The sequence below is a fragment of the Ranitomeya variabilis genome, chromosome 1 (assembly GCF_051348905.1).
Source record: "Ranitomeya variabilis isolate aRanVar5 chromosome 1, aRanVar5.hap1, whole genome shotgun sequence".
In the NCBI taxonomy this organism is placed as follows: domain Eukaryota; kingdom Metazoa; phylum Chordata; class Amphibia; order Anura; family Dendrobatidae; genus Ranitomeya; species Ranitomeya variabilis.
In genome coordinates this window covers 144663016-144679890 of record NC_135232.1, presented here as the reverse complement: position 1 = coordinate 144679890, position 16875 = coordinate 144663016, and the positions used below count along the sequence as shown (strand labels likewise).

Genomic DNA, 16875 nt, shown 5'->3' with positions numbered 1-16875 from the left:
TTGCTGCAGATTTTTGCTGCTTTTTTTATGCCAATTTTCAGCTGCTAGGACACCTCACAATGGCTCTTCACACCTTACTACCAGGAACTCCCTCACAATAGATCACAATCAGGACACCTCACAATGGCTCTTCACACCTCACAATGGCTCACAATGGCTCTTCACACCTCACTACCAGGAACTCCCTCACAATAGATCACAATCAGGACACCTCACAATGGCTCTTCAACCTCACAATGGCTCTTCACACCTCACTACCAGGAACTCCCACACAATAGATCACAAACAGGACACCTCACAATGGCTCTTCACACCTCATAATGGCTCACAATGGCTCTTCACACCTCACTAACCACACCCCTAAGCTCTTGGCTGTGAGATCCCTTCCTGCTGGCCATGATTTTGTGCACAAAAAACGCAGCAAATAATGCTACATGCGTTTTTTCAGCGTTTTTGCAGCGTTTTTTTCATCACCCATTCAAGTCAATGGGTGAAAAAACGCTGCAAAAACGCAGCAAAAACGCTGAAAGAAGTGACATGCCCTATGTCCAAAAAAAGCAGCAAAGCAGAAAAAACTGATCAAACAAAAAACCAACGTGTGTGCATGAGATTTCTGAAATCTCATAGGCTTTACTGGTACTGTAAAAAGCAGCTGAAAATTAGCATAAAAAAGCAGCAAAAAAAAGCAGCAAAAAAGTCCTGTGTGAACGTACCGGAAACTGTTTATTAGGGCCCCTGTGCAACTCTTGTTTAACCATATGGGTCACAATGTCTAAATGCCATGCCACACAGTAACTCATGTAGGTTAATGTTAATCTTGTGTGTCTTTATTGTTTCCTCAGTGTTGCACAAGTAGAGCAGAAGCACGGAGAGATGCAGCTAAGGTTGCCCTAATCAACTCCCTTTACAATGAATTACCCATCCGGAGAATCACGCACGAATTCATCATGAAAAGTGTTCAAGAAGCTGTTTCCTCTACAAGTGTAAGTCGAAAGCTGTCTTCATAGCTGCTCATTCACCAAAGCTCGACAAACACATAGATGTGTAGAATGGCTAAATTTGTGATAAATGCATCACAGTAACCTTTTGCATTATTTTCCAAATTTGTTAATCTGCAGTCCCATGCGAAATCGTAGTTATACCACAACGACCTTTGCCAAATACTAAACTATGTCAAATCAACTTTGTTCATATATGTCAGCAGTTGGCAGCTGTAACACTCATTGACAAAAATGGTCTAAATTACGCTTTTAAGTCAACTGAAATCTGTACTGTGCAACCAGCCTTAGAGGAGTTTACAAAATTGCGGGCCTACACTCAGTAGGTAAAGCTAAATCATTGCATTATCACATGTATTGAGTCAGCTACGAAATGTAACATGCTGGATGGTGTTGCCTCATCTGCACTATATACATACAAATTATTGCCAATCATAAAATATTAATAGTAGTAGTTAATGCTACAAAATTAGGTCCCCAACACAAAATGGCTGCTGCTCCTCCAGCATGTGACCAGACTTGTCCATCAGTCTCCTCCAATTAAAAAAAAACAACTTTTCCATAGACAATGGTTTTGATTTGGAAAAGCTAATGAACAAGTTTAGTCACATGATCCTCCACTAGCATCCATTTTGAGAACAGGAAAGATGTGCAGTATGTGAGGAACAAGCTTAGGAGGAGTACATGTAATACTACTAAAATAGTAAGTTAATGCTACAAAATTAGGTTCCTAACACAAAATGGTTGCTGGTGGAGGAGCATGTGACCAGAACTGTCCAGCAGCCTCCTTCAGTTCAAAATCTGTTTTCCCAGGAGCAGTAGTTTTCATTTGGAACAGCTGATTGACAAGCCTGGGAATATGTTCCTCCACTAGCAGCCATTTTGAGAACAGGGAAGTCTGTGAGGCTCAAGTTCAAGAGAAAAACATGTAATACTTACATAATAGTAAGTGGATGCCACAAAATCATGTTCCAAACACATTTGTTAAGATAAAGATAAAGTGGACAACCATTTTTAGATATGGCATTTCCTAGCCATCACAAAGATTGGAAAACTACATTTCTGATTCCTTTCAAGTGAATCAATAGTAAAAAAAAAATATGAGATTGTAAGTTAGATGAGGAGAAATCTCATCTGTATTTACCGCAGTAATGCACAATGATTTAACCTTGTAAATGCTCCCTTACAATAGTTTATATAATAGACATTTTGCGGTGCGTATGAAAAAGAAACTTTAAGTCTGCATTCCTGTGGTTTCTAAGGACCTCTAATTTGCTCATCAGAGAACTGTGAAAAGTGCTTTACAAATCTACTCTCCTAAGAAGTAACAGCCGCAAGGAACCAACATCAGTCACTGCTCTTATTTGTGGAACGTTTCTCAAGGTGGAAATAGTTTTGTTTTAATCTCCAGAACAGGTCGTCCAGACTTTGCTGCTTTCTCTCAAATATAAATCATCAAATAGGATCAGAACTGAGTGTCTCCTAAACACTGATGAAGTTATACAAACCGAAGGCAGGATCGTGCCATGAAAATATTCTTGGTCTTCTGCTAAACTTGTAAATCTTCCCATTCTTCTCTCAGAGGACCTCACTTTATGTGTTTTGTGATCTCAAACCTTCAGTTTATGGTTTTTCCTTTAAAATACATCTAGATAATGTTAAAAAATGTCACAAACAATTCGGGTGTGTGATATAGAACAGACATCATCTCTTTTTGCATTCAATTTAAAAAAAAATGTAATTTATCCGCAGAGTGATCAGTTATAGCTGTATTCCCTGTTCAGGAATGATTTAACCTGTTAGTGACGGGGGCTCATTTTCACCTTAAAGGGGTTTTCCCACGCAAAAAAAAGTTAATTTTAATCAATAGTTCTTGGAATAATAATAATTTCCACAATTGGATGTATTTTAAATTTTTTTTCCTGTGCTGAGATAATCTTATAAATGTGCCTCTGATGTGTACTGTGTAATGGCTGTGTCTGACCATACAGGAACATGGTCTGATCATGTCACAGCTCCTGGGCCCGTAGGGAGGAAAGGGGTGTACAGACATTACAGCATGGGATGACAGCTTGTTCATTCTTTGAAGTAAAACATTGTTTAAAAGCAGTCAGTGATATGTTTTACCTCCCAAATAGAATCATTACACAGCACATACAGGGGCACATTTATAAGATTATCTCAGCACAGGGACGTTTTATTTAAAAACATCCAGTTGTGGAACTTATTATTATTCCAAGATCTATTGATTAAAATATTATTTTTGTTCGTGGGAAAATCCCTTTAACCCCTTAACACCCAAGGGTGGTTTGCATGTTAATGACCGGGCCAATTTTTACAACTCTGACCACTGGCCCTTTGAGGTTATAACTCTGGAACGCTTGCATGGATCCCAGTGATTCTGACACTGTTTTCTCGAGACATATTGTACTTCAAGATAGTGGTAAAATTTCCTTGACATTACTTGCGTTTATTTGTGAAAAAACTGAAATTTGGCGAAAATTGTGAAAACGTAGCAATTTCCCAAATTTGAATTTTCATGCCCTTAAATCACAGAGATATGTCATACAAAATACTTAATAAGTAACATTTCCCACATGTCTACTTTACATCAGCACAATTTTGGAACCAACATTTTTTTTTGTTAGGGAGTTATAAGGGTTAAAAGTTGACCAGCAATTTCTCATTTTTACAACACCATTTTTTTTAAGGACCACATCACATTTGAAGTCACTTTGAGGGGTCTATATAATAGAAAATACCCAAATGTGACACCATTCTAAAAACTGAACCCCTCAAGGTGCTCAAAATCACATTCAAGAAGTTTATTAACCCTTCAGGTGTTTCACAGGAATTTTTGGAACGTTTAAAAAAATGAACATTTAACTTTTTTTCACAAAAAATTTACTTCAGATCCACTTTGTTTTATTTTACAAAGGGTAACAGGAGAAATTGGACCCCAAAAGTTGTTGTACAATTTGTCCTGAGCACACAGATACCCCATATGTGGGGGGAACCACTGTTTGGGCGCATGGCAGAGCTCGGAAGCAAAGGAGCGCCGTTTGACTTTTCAATGCAAAATTGACTGGAATTGAGTTAGGAAGCCATGTTGCTTTTGGAGAGCCCCTGATGTGCCTAAACAGTGAAACCCCCCACAAGTTACACCATTTTGGAAAGTAGACTCCCTAAGGAACTTATCTAGATGTGTGGTAAGCACTTTAAACCCCCAAGTGCTTCACAGAAGTTTGTAATATAGAGCCGTAAAAATAAAAATCATATTTTTTCATAAAAATGATCTTTTCGCCCCCATTTTTTTATTTTCCCAAGGGTAACAGGAGAAATTGGACCCCAAAAGTTGTTGTGCAATTTGTCCTTAGTACGCTGACACCCCATATGTGGGGGTAAACCACTGTTTGGGCGCATGGCAGAGCTCAGAAGGGAAGGAGCGCTGTTTGACTTTTCAATGCAAAATTGACTGGAATTGAGATAGGACGCCATGTCGTGTTTGGAGAGCCCCTGATGTGCCTAAAGAGCGGAAACCCCCTACAAGTGACACCATTTTGGAAAGTAGACCCCCCAAAGAACTTATCTAGATGTTCTGTGAGAACTGTGAACCTCCAAGTGTTTCACTATAGTTTATAACGCAGAGCCGTGAAAATAAAAAATATTTTTTTCCCACAAAAATGATTTCTTAGCCCCCCAATTTTTTTTTCACAAGGGTAACAAGAGAAATTGGACCCCAAAAGTTGTTGTCCAATTTGTCCTCAGTACGCTGATACCCCATATGTTGGGGTAAACCCCTGTTTGGGCATATGGGAGAGCTCGGAAGGGAAGGAGAACTGTTTTACTTTTTTAACACAGAATTGGCTGGAATTGAGATCGGACGCCATGTCTCATTTGGAGAGCCCCTGATAAGCCTAAACAGTGGAAACCCCCCAATTCTAACTCCAACCCTAACCCCAACACACCCCTAACCCTACTCCCAACCCTAACCACACCCCTAACTCCAACACACCCCTAACCCTAATCCCAACCATAACCCTAACCACACCCCTAACCCTGACACACTCCTAATCCCAACCCTAATGCCAACCGTAAATGTAATCCAAACCCTAACTTTAGTCCTAACCCTAATGGGAAAATAGAAATAAATACATTTTTTTAATTTTATTATTTCTAAGGCGTTGATAAAGGGGGGTTTGATTTACTATTTATAGCGGGGGGTTTTTATGTTTGGCAGTTGTCACACACTAAAAGACACTTTTTATTGCAAAAAATAGTTTTTGCTTTACCACATTTTGAGAGCTATAATTTTTCCATATTTTGGTCCACAGAGTCATATGAGGTCTTGTTTTTTGCGGAACGAGTTGACGTTTTTATTGGAATCATTTTTTGGCACATGACATTTTTTGATCGTTTTTTATTCCGATTTTTGTTAGGAAGAATGAACAAAAACCAGCAATTCATTAATTTCTTTTGGGGGCGTTTATACGGTTCCACGTTTGGTAAAATTGATAAAGCATTTTAATTCTTTTGGTCAGTATGATTACAGTGATACCTCATTTATATCATTTTTTTAATGTTTTGGCGCTTTTATACAATAAAAACTATTTCATAGAAAAAATAATTATTTTTGCATCGCTTTATTCTGAGGGCTATAACTTTTTTATTTTTTCGCTGGTGACACTGTATGGCAACTCGTTTTTTGCGGGACAAGATGATGTTTTCAGCGGTACCATGTTAATTTATATCCATCTTTTTGATCGCGTGTTATTCCACTTTTTGTTTGGCGGTATGAGAATAAAGCGTTGTTTTTGCCTCGTTTTTTTTTTTTTACCGTGTTCACTGAAGGGGTTAACTAGTGGGACAGTTTTATAGGTTGGGTCGTTACAGACGCGGTGATACTAAATATGTGTACTTTTATTGTTTTTTTTTATTTACATAAAGAAATGTATTAACTGGAACAATATTTTTTTTTCTTTATTTAGGAATTTTTTTTCTTAACTTTTTTACTTTGTCCCAGGGTGGGACATCATTGTATAGTGTCAGATCGCTGATCTGCCATTTTGCAAAGCACCATCTTGGATCCAGGCCTGCAGGGTGGAGGACAGAGGAGATGCTCGGAACAACGCGATCACATCTCGTTGTTCTGAGGGTCACATGTTGTCAGAGCTCAAGTTGCAGTTCAAGTGAAGGTCTGGGGTGCTGGGTTTCTTTTTATACACACACTAATTAACCGATCATTTACTGAGCACAGGTGAGGATGTAGACTAGGATTGGGTGCATTATCTGACCAGGCGACAAAACTTTTGTCTTGCCAAAATCTGTCCATTCTGTGTCCATTAACCCTAGAACGCATACCCATAAAAATCTACACATTCACGCACCTGGGGCCTTTTAGGCCTGTTTACAATTATCATGGAATAACTCAAATAAAAATACTTTTCAAAATGTATTTTACAATTGCAAGGTAAGGATGCATTCCAACTAGCACTGGGGTCCGCCAGGAGGGGATCCGTAATGGATCTGACCTCCTGGTGACCCCAGCTAAGGCTGGCGGAATCCTTGAGTTACCAGGAGGTCAGATCCATTATGGATCCCCTTCTGGCGAACCCCTGGCTACTGGGAACACAGCCTAAGATGTGCATATTTCAAAACATAATTATGTGCATAAAACAACAAAAAAGTAAGTAAACGGGCACGCCAAATATAGGCATTCTATATGCAATTTTTTTATGAAAACATTTTTTGGTTGTAGCAAACTTGGTGCAGGAATATTTATTTGTAACTTTACATATTCCCCCGACAATTCTCGCATATTATTTTTTCGGCTGAATGTTCCTTGCATACATTTTGTCCGCAAGTAGAACAGAAACGCTCCGATTTTCTTTCCTTCTTTGCTGGACAAATATAGCAGCGCTTTCTTTTTTTTTCTCTTTGCTCTGGATGTTCCAGAAAGCGTATTCCACATCGGATCATTGCCTCCGTAATTTGCCTTGATAAGCAAATCTGTGTATCACATGTAAACCTAGTACAGGCCTAAAAGGCCCCAGGTGCGTGAATATGGGGTAGTCCCAAAAAAAGGTTGTTATACCGAAATGTCTGTAACATAAAAATATATGAATAACTGGAAATTACTAACAACTATATACCTGAGGATTACCTAGATTTTCAAAATTCTAACTAAAGTACTTTTGCAGAAAATAGAAAAAAGTAACCTGGCAGGCCTGCGAGGCCCCAGGTATGCGTTCTAGGGTTAACTGATCAATATTTCTACATTGATGCCAACTTATTTTCTTTACCTAAACCACATTTCGGAGGGTTTCAGCTTTCAAAAGAATAATTTATACATCCAATGGATGAATTTAACGTCAGGTTATAAGCTTTTATTTACATAACATGGATAAGTGACATCACTTCTGTCAGGGAGTGTAGTCCCAAAATGGCCATAGACGTCATTGACCCAATGGTAAACATGTCTTTAAAATGCGAAGCTGTGTGTTATTTTCGGCTATATGCCATAAAGCCACACATGTCTGGAGATTTCTCAGGAATATAAACCAAATGTGACACCAAGTAAAATATCAACAGAGCCTACGATATAGGAAATAAACCTCTAATAAACCAAGTTCCTCCTCTTGATAGTACTCAATATCATGTGTTGCATTTTGACGCACTAAGCCTAGGGGTTAGTAAGGATTACACTGCATTCAACCACAAAACAGCCTCATTTTAAAATGGTTATTAGAGGAAATATATCATTTCTTCTACAATGGTTGAACGGGTTGGAATGGGTTCAGGTGGGCTATTGTACGCTTTAATGATTGTAGTAGACTACAGGAGTCAAGTACAAACCATGCATACGTTAAGATGAGATAGGAATCAGCCCTTCCTAGCTGAATTCTTATATTTACCTAAGTCATGCTTATATTTCAGGTAAAGTTTCTGCTAACCAGCCTTCCCTGATTTTCTTCCTTTATTTTCTATGGCACGACATGACTCATTCTTGACTTATATTCTGTATGGTGGTGGCACTTGGCCACGAAAACAGATTTTCCTGATACGTAGCATTTCTAAGGTAGCCAAACAATTTAAAACAACAGCCCGTACTATGGTTTGTAATGTAATTCAGGCTCCTTGATGGACAGGATGATAATTTTGTTCGGGTTTAGTTTTTGTTGAACTTAGGCATTAAAATCAGCTTTGTTCTTTAAGAAGGAAGGTTTGCGCTAGCTTAACATAACACAGGTTTTTCCTTGCTACTTAAAAAATGTCAGAGAACTGGGCATCTTTGTTCTTGTTCACAGAGCAACAGATTTATTAAATAATGAGCAGTTATTTATTAAATTGTAGACTTCTTTGCTTTTGGAGAAAATGACCCATGACTAACAAAAACTCTAATATTAATTTAGTCTACCTTAGCATGACCACTGAGCCCAGTGATTGGCTGCAGTAGTCACATGTAAGACAGGATTATAGAAAAGAAGGTACACTTTCCAGGAGGACACAGAGTCCAAAATATCGAGGAGACCCTTTGGAAATGATAATGTATGCACTCACAGTATTTTTTTCTGGCATAGATAGGCGCAATACAACTTTTCAACCTGTGTTGGGTCTTTGTGAAGTATTTGATCAAGACCTAACACAGGTCGAAACGAAACGTTGTATCTTGTATATCTATTTCAGAGTAAAGTATGTTTTAAAATGTCAGCTGAGGTTTGGACGCTGTCTACTGTGATTGCTTGTAAGACAGATGTTACCGCTGCTGTGAAGGAAGAACTGTGGAGGTGCTGGAGCTTCAGAGGCTTCAGCAGGTAAGTAATGCATATGTTGTTATTTTCAAGCAACATCTACCTTTTTCTCCATTTTTTTCAAGAAAACCCCTTTATGTAGGGGTATCTAGAACAGGGGTGGGCTACTTGCATGCTGGGTACTACATTAAGCCCTTAATCCTTCTGTGTGTAGGCAGGCAGGACAGCAGAACTTATGCATACAGTTATTTGCCTATAATGTAAAAAATATATATCATTAACAGGCCCTAGAGCAGGGGTGGAGAACCTCAAGCCTGCAGGACGTTTACGGCCCTCGATAACCTATTATCCGGCCCCCAGACAGATTTCCGGGGACCACAATGCTTGGGCCAGCAGCTGTATTTTGACTGCCGCTAACCCTTTAACTTTTTCTTGTGCATGCAGTTGTTCCCTACTGAATGCTGAGGTGTGTGCAATTAACGATTACATCCAGACATCGGTGCCAGCATCAGGAGGGCAGAGTTAGCGCATGCTTTGTGCAGGCCCCGAAGAATGGTATAAATATCCTAATGGTCCTTGGCAGAAATAAGGTTCCCCACTCCTGTCCTTAGAGTCTCAGACACTAGAAAGTAACCGCAACTAAATGTTTGTAAAGAAAGGGTTGGCCGCATACAATTGGTTGCACGTCGTTACAGAAAATCAGGGGTATAGAAACAACTGAGGACACTCAGAGTTGTTGTTGTATATTCCATAGAAGATAATGAAGAGTGACAGCACGTGTGTGGCCACTTCTCCACTGCAAAATGATGACAAGAGACATTGCAGATCATCTACAGCTCTCTAATACAAGCAAGGCCACATCTAGAACTCCCATAATGTGGTAATGAGAGTTGACGTCTTGTCCATTCCAATGCTTCTTCTCCTGGCAGTCTTGGTCATAAGCATGATTTTCTGTTTACTGGACAGCTTTGCTCATTAAGTGTTACCAACTGAATGTGGAAAACTATTTTCCTTTGAAATCTATTTTATAGTTTTTCCTTTTGTTATTATTTACTGGCCCAGTGCTGAGTAGTTATTTTTTACTGCACACTTTTTAGTGTATAGCACTTAGCTGGCACCATAGATTACTCTTCAGTTGATCAAAGCATCTTATTATTCTTAGCCAAACATCCTCATGCTGAGTTCTGCCAATAAGCAAAGAATTATTCCATCCAAGAATCAAAAGAAAAACAGTGAGCTGAATCTGCATAAATGTTCTCCAAGTAGACTAGCACAAACTATTGCACTCACATGGAAATAAACACTGATCATCCACATTAAAGGGAATGTGTGGCAATTTTTAAAAAATGGATAATATAATCAATTATTTTAATACAAAATAGTATGTACAGTTTTAACTTCAATTTATTTATAACAAATAATTCTGCTCCTGCTTGGGGCTGCCATTTTTATTTGCTGATGTGGAAATGTTTAAGCACGACATTGACACAATGGAAATACAGCAGGCACTGGTCATAGGAGCATCTCCAACACTGTGGCTGCTCAGCTGTCATCTGAGCACACTCCCTAGGCTATCCAGTTATTAGCTGAGGGAGGAGTTGGGTTATATTTTATTGTAGCCCAGAGTTGTGCTCTGAACTACAATTTAACTATCATTGTTCACACAGAGTTCAGTGGTGAATGATGACAGGAACGTGACAAGAGTGGTGAGCGGTGACAGGGTAGAGGCGGTGAGCACAGGTTGGCCAGCGGCAGTGACAGGAGCTCCAGGGCAGGGGTGGTGAGTGCAGGTCAGACATACTGATATTGTACGACTAATACCAGGCTACCAAGCTTTTCTCACCGCTGGGAGAAGTTACCGCCAAAGGACTGCTCTTAACGAGGAGAGCAGTGCTGCAGCAGTACCCTCTTCCAGTGATGACAGGACAGGGACAAGTGTGATACTGCTGGAGCGGCAGTAATTGGTCTTCTCAGACAGTTCAGTGATGTCCCCAGGAGCAGTGGTGGTCTCTCTTCTCACTGAGAGATTTCACCGCTCAGTGATAGATGAGAAACTAGGAAGTGTTCTCATACAGGCAGCTCCCTGGGACATCTCTGCACTTGCTTAGAAGCTCTGGTAGCAATATATATTATTACATTTGTTCCTGCTCGTCAGCAGCTTCGTTATCAATCACTATTGCAGTGGTCTTTACTCTGATATGAGCGTTTTCACTCTGATCAGAACACAGACAAGTGTGGCCATAGTATATAGTGAAGTAAACAAGCAAGGAAAAGCCTCTCAATAAAATAGGAGTATGTCCCCTGGAGCAGCGAAGACACTCACTCCATAACAATGACGATGCCATCTGCTCTCACACACCATGCTGCTCGGAATAGATGCGTCACTTCGGTGCTAGGTATGTCAGGAAATGGCAGAAACGTTTTACTGGAAATTAAATTATCAAATCATTTGCATATTTTTCCTACATTAAAAAAGCTCTTTCCTCACAGTTTTTTAAAAATGACATTTAAAAATCTGTTTAGTTTTTACTAGTAATATAAAATTAAAAAGGCAGAGGTAATTTTTGGTGATCTTTAACATTTATTCAGATCTGCATTAAAAAACAATTAAAACACATTTAGACAGACAAACAAACGGAAATCCATACTCAAAATACTGAGGGGGTATGTAAAATTGCCTCTACAAAACCAACCACTGGCAGATGCAGACAAAAAAAGTCCCTGTGCAAGAACAATATATGGACACTTTGCAGCCAAATAGTTCATCATGATGCCCAATTCCATTTGCTTTGGAGGTAAAAATGGGCCCCCTCACGTATTGGGCCCCTGTGCGGCTGTACAGGTTGCGCCAATGATTTGTCTGTCCCTGAAACCAACACATATACAGTGGAGAAAAAAATAAATTTAGTCAGCCACCAATTGGTGTAAGTTCTCCCAATTAAAAAGATGAGAGAGGCCTGTAATTGACATTATAGGTAGACCACAACTATGAGAGTCAAAATGAGAAAACAATCCAGAAAATCAACTTGTCTAATTTGTCAAAATTTATTTTGCAAGTTTTGGTGGAAAATAAGTATTTGGTCATTAAAAAAAGTTCATCTCAATATTTTGTTATACAGGGTGGGCCATTTATATGGATAAAACTAAATAAAAAGGGAATGGTTGGTGATATCAACTTCCTGTTTGTGGCACATTAGTATATGGGAGGGGGAAAACTTTTCAAGATGGGTGGTGACCATGGCGGCCATTTTGAAGTCTGCCATTTTGGATTGAACTTTATTTTTTTCAATAGGAAGAGGGTCATTTGACACATCAAACTTATTGAGAATTTCACGAGAAAAACAATGGTCTGTTAGGTGTCGAGTTTCCGCCGCTGCACAGGGGGAATCTCGAACTATGTCTGCTGCGATCTCCCATTCTCCTCCAGCTGCAGTGGAGCCTGCTCAGTGGAGACGTTGGTCCCAGCGTCAGGCTCAGGCTGATACTGGACGACTGGTTACTACTGCCCTTCCAGGCTCTGTCATTGTAGCCAGCAATGTTCAGCAGTGAGCAGGTCTTTCTGGGACTAAGTCCCGCTTTTCCCATACTGAGCATGCCCACGGGACGACCTCCCATTGGAGTTCTGGGGTCACATGCTCAGGTCCTGTAGCAGCTCCTATTGGACCACCAGGAAGGTCCTTGTCTGCTACAGGTTTTAAAGGTTTGCATAGCCGCACGGCCATGCGCTAGTATCAACCTATGTTTTGAGCCTTGCTACTGTGTGGTTATGTTTGAACGAGGTCAGCGTTGGCTGAAATAAGCCCCTAGAATACCAGCACCTCCGGTGAGGAGTTTTGTGTGTTTGGATTCAGGTCTTGGCTGAAATAAGCGCTAGAATACCGGCATCTCCGGTGAGGAGTTGTTTGTGTACTATGTTGACTGCATGACCACAGTTTTGCTCTATTTGGTAGCTGTGTTCCTCTGAGAGGTTAACAGGGCACAGCGTTTCCCTATCCTAGCGATTCTGTGAAGTAACAGAGTTCGCTAATACCACCATATAGCGCCGCCAATTACTAGCAGCAGGTTCCTCTCCTGCACAGTGGATCCCGGGTTGCAAAAGCACCTATTATTACATATTTTTATACTCGGTGCGTTCCGCCAACCCTAACATGGTGTGCTTGGTTGTAACGTAACTTTATTCTTTCATGAGTTATTTACAAGTTTCTGAACACTTATAAAATGCGTTCAAAGTGCTGCCCATTGTGCTGGATTGTCAATGCAACGCTCTTCTCCCACACTGGACACACTGATAGCAATGCCGCAGAAGAAATGCTAGCACAGGCTTCCATTATCCATTGTGTCAGATGCTGCACATCTCATATCCTCACAGCATAGACAATTGCCTTCAGATGACCCCAAAGATAAAAGTCTAAGGGGGTCAGATTTGGAGACATTGCTGGCCATTCAACTGGCCCACGACTACCAATCCACTTTCCAGGAAACTGTTCATGTAGGAATGCTCGGACCTCACACCCATAATGTGGTGGTGCACCATCTTGCTGGAAAAACTCAGGGAACGTGGCATCTTCAGTGCATAAAGAGGGCAACCCATCATGATGGTCATCGTGGGCCAGTTGAATGGCCACCAAGGTCTTCCGACCTGACCACCTTAGACTTTTATCTTTGGGGTCATCTGAATTCAATTGTCTATGCTGTGAAGATGCGAGATGTGCAGCATCTGAAACAACGGATACTGGAAGCCTGTGCTAGTATTTCTTCTGCGGTGTTGCTATCAGTGTGTCAAGAGTGGGAGAAGAGGGTTGCATTGACAATCCAACACAATTGGCAGCACTTTGAACACATTTTATAAGTGGTCATAAACTTGTAAATAACTCGTGAAATAATAAAAGTTACATTAAAACCAAACACACCATTATTTTTCTTGTGAAAATCTCGATAAGTTTGATGTGTCACGTGACCCTCTTCCAATTGGAAAAAATAAAGTTGGATCCAAAATGGCTGACTTCAAAATGGCCACCATGGTCACCACCCATCTTGAAAAGTTTTCCCCCTTCCATATACTAATGTGCCACAAGCAGATGGTAGCCTTTGTTACGGTGGTCCCAGCTCTATGCAGGTCATTCACTAGGTCCCGCTGTATGGTTCTGGGATTTTTGCTCACCGTTCTTGTAATCATTTTGACCCCACGGGGTGAAATCTTGCGTGGAGCCTCAGATCGAGGGAGATTATCAGTGGTCTTGTATGTCTTCCATTTTCTTATTATTTCTCCCACAGTTGATTTCATCACACCTAGCTGCTTGCCTATTGCAGATTCAGTCTTCCCAGCCTGGTGTAGGGCTACTATTTTGTTTCTGGTGTCCTTCGACAGCTCTTTGGTCTTCACCATTATGGAGTTTGGAGTGTGACTGTTTGAGGTTGTGAACAGGTCTATTTTATACTGATAACAAGTTGAAACAGGTGCCATTACTACCGGTAATGAGTGGAGGATAGAGAAGCCTCTTAAAGAAGAAGTTATAGGTCTGTGATAGCCAGAAATCTTGCATGTTTTTAGGTGACCAAATATGTATTTTCCACCAGAATTTGCAAAATAAATCTTGCTTAACCAGACAAGGTGATTTCCTGGATTTGTTTTCTCATTAGTTGTGATCTACCTATGATGTCAATTACTGGTCTCTCTCATCTTTTTAAGTGGGAGAACTTGCACAATTGGTGGCTGACTAAATACTTTTTTTTCCCCACTGTATCTCTACAATACAACAAAAGAACATTAACCATGAAATGCATTTCTAACGAACAACTGTACTTGACACCCTGGTGCACGCAGTAATTACTCAACAGGACTAAAAACAACAGTAGCAGAATTAAACATTGTCGTCTGTATGTGTAGGGAGGAGAGCCAAGCTAACTGTCTCTCCTGCATGTCTGGGCCGGAGCCGTCGGGGCTGTCACCAGTGTTTCAGGGTGAAGATATTGCTGACCAGAGCAGTTCAGGGCACCTGACTGATGGGGGCGGGTCTGACATAAATAGCAGTTTGAGCGGGAAGATGGGACACTTGGCAGGGAATGAGCTTGTGAGTAGTGAGACGGTTAACTCCCTCTCCACGGACCCACGCCTGCTAGCTGTGCCTATACCTCCAGCTAGCCAGACTGCCGAACACCCTACCCTCAGTTCAGAGATACTTCCGCACTGGGTAGTGACCAGGATAGAGTACGTACCTTGGCTCCGCTCACCACCGCGGAGGCACAGCTTAGTCCCATCCTTGCAGTGCCTGCTAAGGACCGGCCCGTGCCTGTGGCTGTGTCCGCTGGACTGTGTGCTTCTGCTGTGGCCTTGCCTACTGAACTTTCTGCTTCTTCTGTGCCACCGACCATCACTTCTACTCCACCGTGTGCAGGGATCAGGAGATCACATGCCGAAGGACCCGGAGGATTCGTCGTCGCAAGGAGAAAGTGCATCGCTCATCTGCGGAACCGGATCGGAGACATCTCGCGCCGCCGAGGGATCTTCCAGCCTCCTTCCTCCAGCGCACAGAGACTGATACGTTAACCTGTTACATTCTATTGCATTTGACTTTCCCCATCTTCCAGTCACATCCTTTACCCCCCTCCTTGTACCATTACTATTCTATATATAAAGAACCTGTTAACCCTTGCTCTGCTTCCTGTGTGTCACTGCATCCTACGCACCTGTTAGCATCCTACATATGTATCATCAAAAAATCAACAAAAGAACAACTGATTGGCTTAGAGGTAAATTGGATTTGCCTTACTGCTCTTGTTGTACAGTCACAAGATAAGGGTCTAAGTTCCATCAAATGGCGCTTGTGATGAGTGAACCCTCTGAATGTTGGGATTAGCTTCTATATACTGTGTGATAATTATTAGGCAGTTTATATTTCTTAATGATTAATTTTATTATTAAACAGCTACAGTGCTGCCGGTCAATCCAAAAGGTTAATAAACCTAAAACCTGAATATTAACTCCTTCACGACCAATGACATAAGTGACTTGTCCATGCCTTTGATGCTGACTCACATACTGAGCCTGCATCATTCCCCGCACTTGATGGCTGATTTATCAGCCATCAAGTGCCTCTAACAGATGCGGGTGGGGCTGTTAACATGTCTAATGCTGCTTTCACTGATGGCAGCTTATAATATGTGCAGACAAGAAGCACCTCAATGATCCCGCTCATAGTCGTGCCTATCACATGATAATTGGACGTCAGCAGATTGTCATTAACAGCCGGGGGTCTGCTGAAGATTGTGATTTTAGCTATACATTGCAATGCTTAAGCACTGCTATGTGTAGCACAGGCGATGAGATGATCACAGCATCAAGTCTTCTAAGATGACTATTAAATACAGTAAAAAGTAGAAAAAAAATTTTGAAAAAAATATTTAAACAATTGAAAAAACGCAAAAGTTCAAATCACCCCCCCTTTTTGCCCCATTAAAAATAAAACATTGAGAAAAAAATAAACATATCTGATATAGCTGCGTTGAGAAATGTCCGCGCTATTAAAATATAAGGTAAATTAATCCGATCGGTAAATGGCGTAACGAGACAAAAAATGTAAATGCCAGAATTATGTTTATGTGGTAAACGCAACATTGTAATCAAATGCAATAACAGGTGATCAAAACATCGTATGTACCCCAAAATGGTATCAGTAAAAATGTCAGCTCAGGGCACAAAAAATAAGCCATCACACAGCGCCAGATGCTGAAAAATGAGAACGTTCCGGGTCTCAGAAAATGGCAACAAAAGCAAATTTTTTTGACAAGCTTTTAATTTTTTTTCAACACTTAAATACAAAAAAAAAAAACATACATGTTTGGTATATGCGTACTTGTACTGACCTGGGGAATCTTATTGCTAGGTCAGTTTTACAATATACACTATGTTCCAAATTATTATGCAACTGACATTTTTATCTGATTTTCCTAAATGGTTGGTGCAAATGACAGTCAGTCTAATAAAAGTAATCACCCATTAGAGTATACATCAAATTTTATTGAAGAAACCTCCCAATGATAACAGTATAATCTCCAAAATGAATAAAAACTTAAAATGCGCTGTTCCAAATTATTAGGCACAGCAGAATTTCTAAACATTTGATATG

The 16875-nt window shown here is 40.5% G+C and overlaps 1 protein-coding gene across 1 annotated transcript in view; it reads left to right on the top strand.

Annotated features, from left to right (window-relative positions):
- Window positions 1-16875, top strand: part of LIX1 (limb and CNS expressed 1) — a 198072-nt gene that overhangs the window by 102962 nt on the left and 78235 nt on the right. Inside the window, exon 3 of the mRNA XM_077289588.1 lies at window positions 843-983. Coding sequence (XP_077145703.1) covers window positions 843-983 — 141 coding nt within the window. The remainder of the gene's footprint in view (window positions 1-842; window positions 984-16875) is intronic.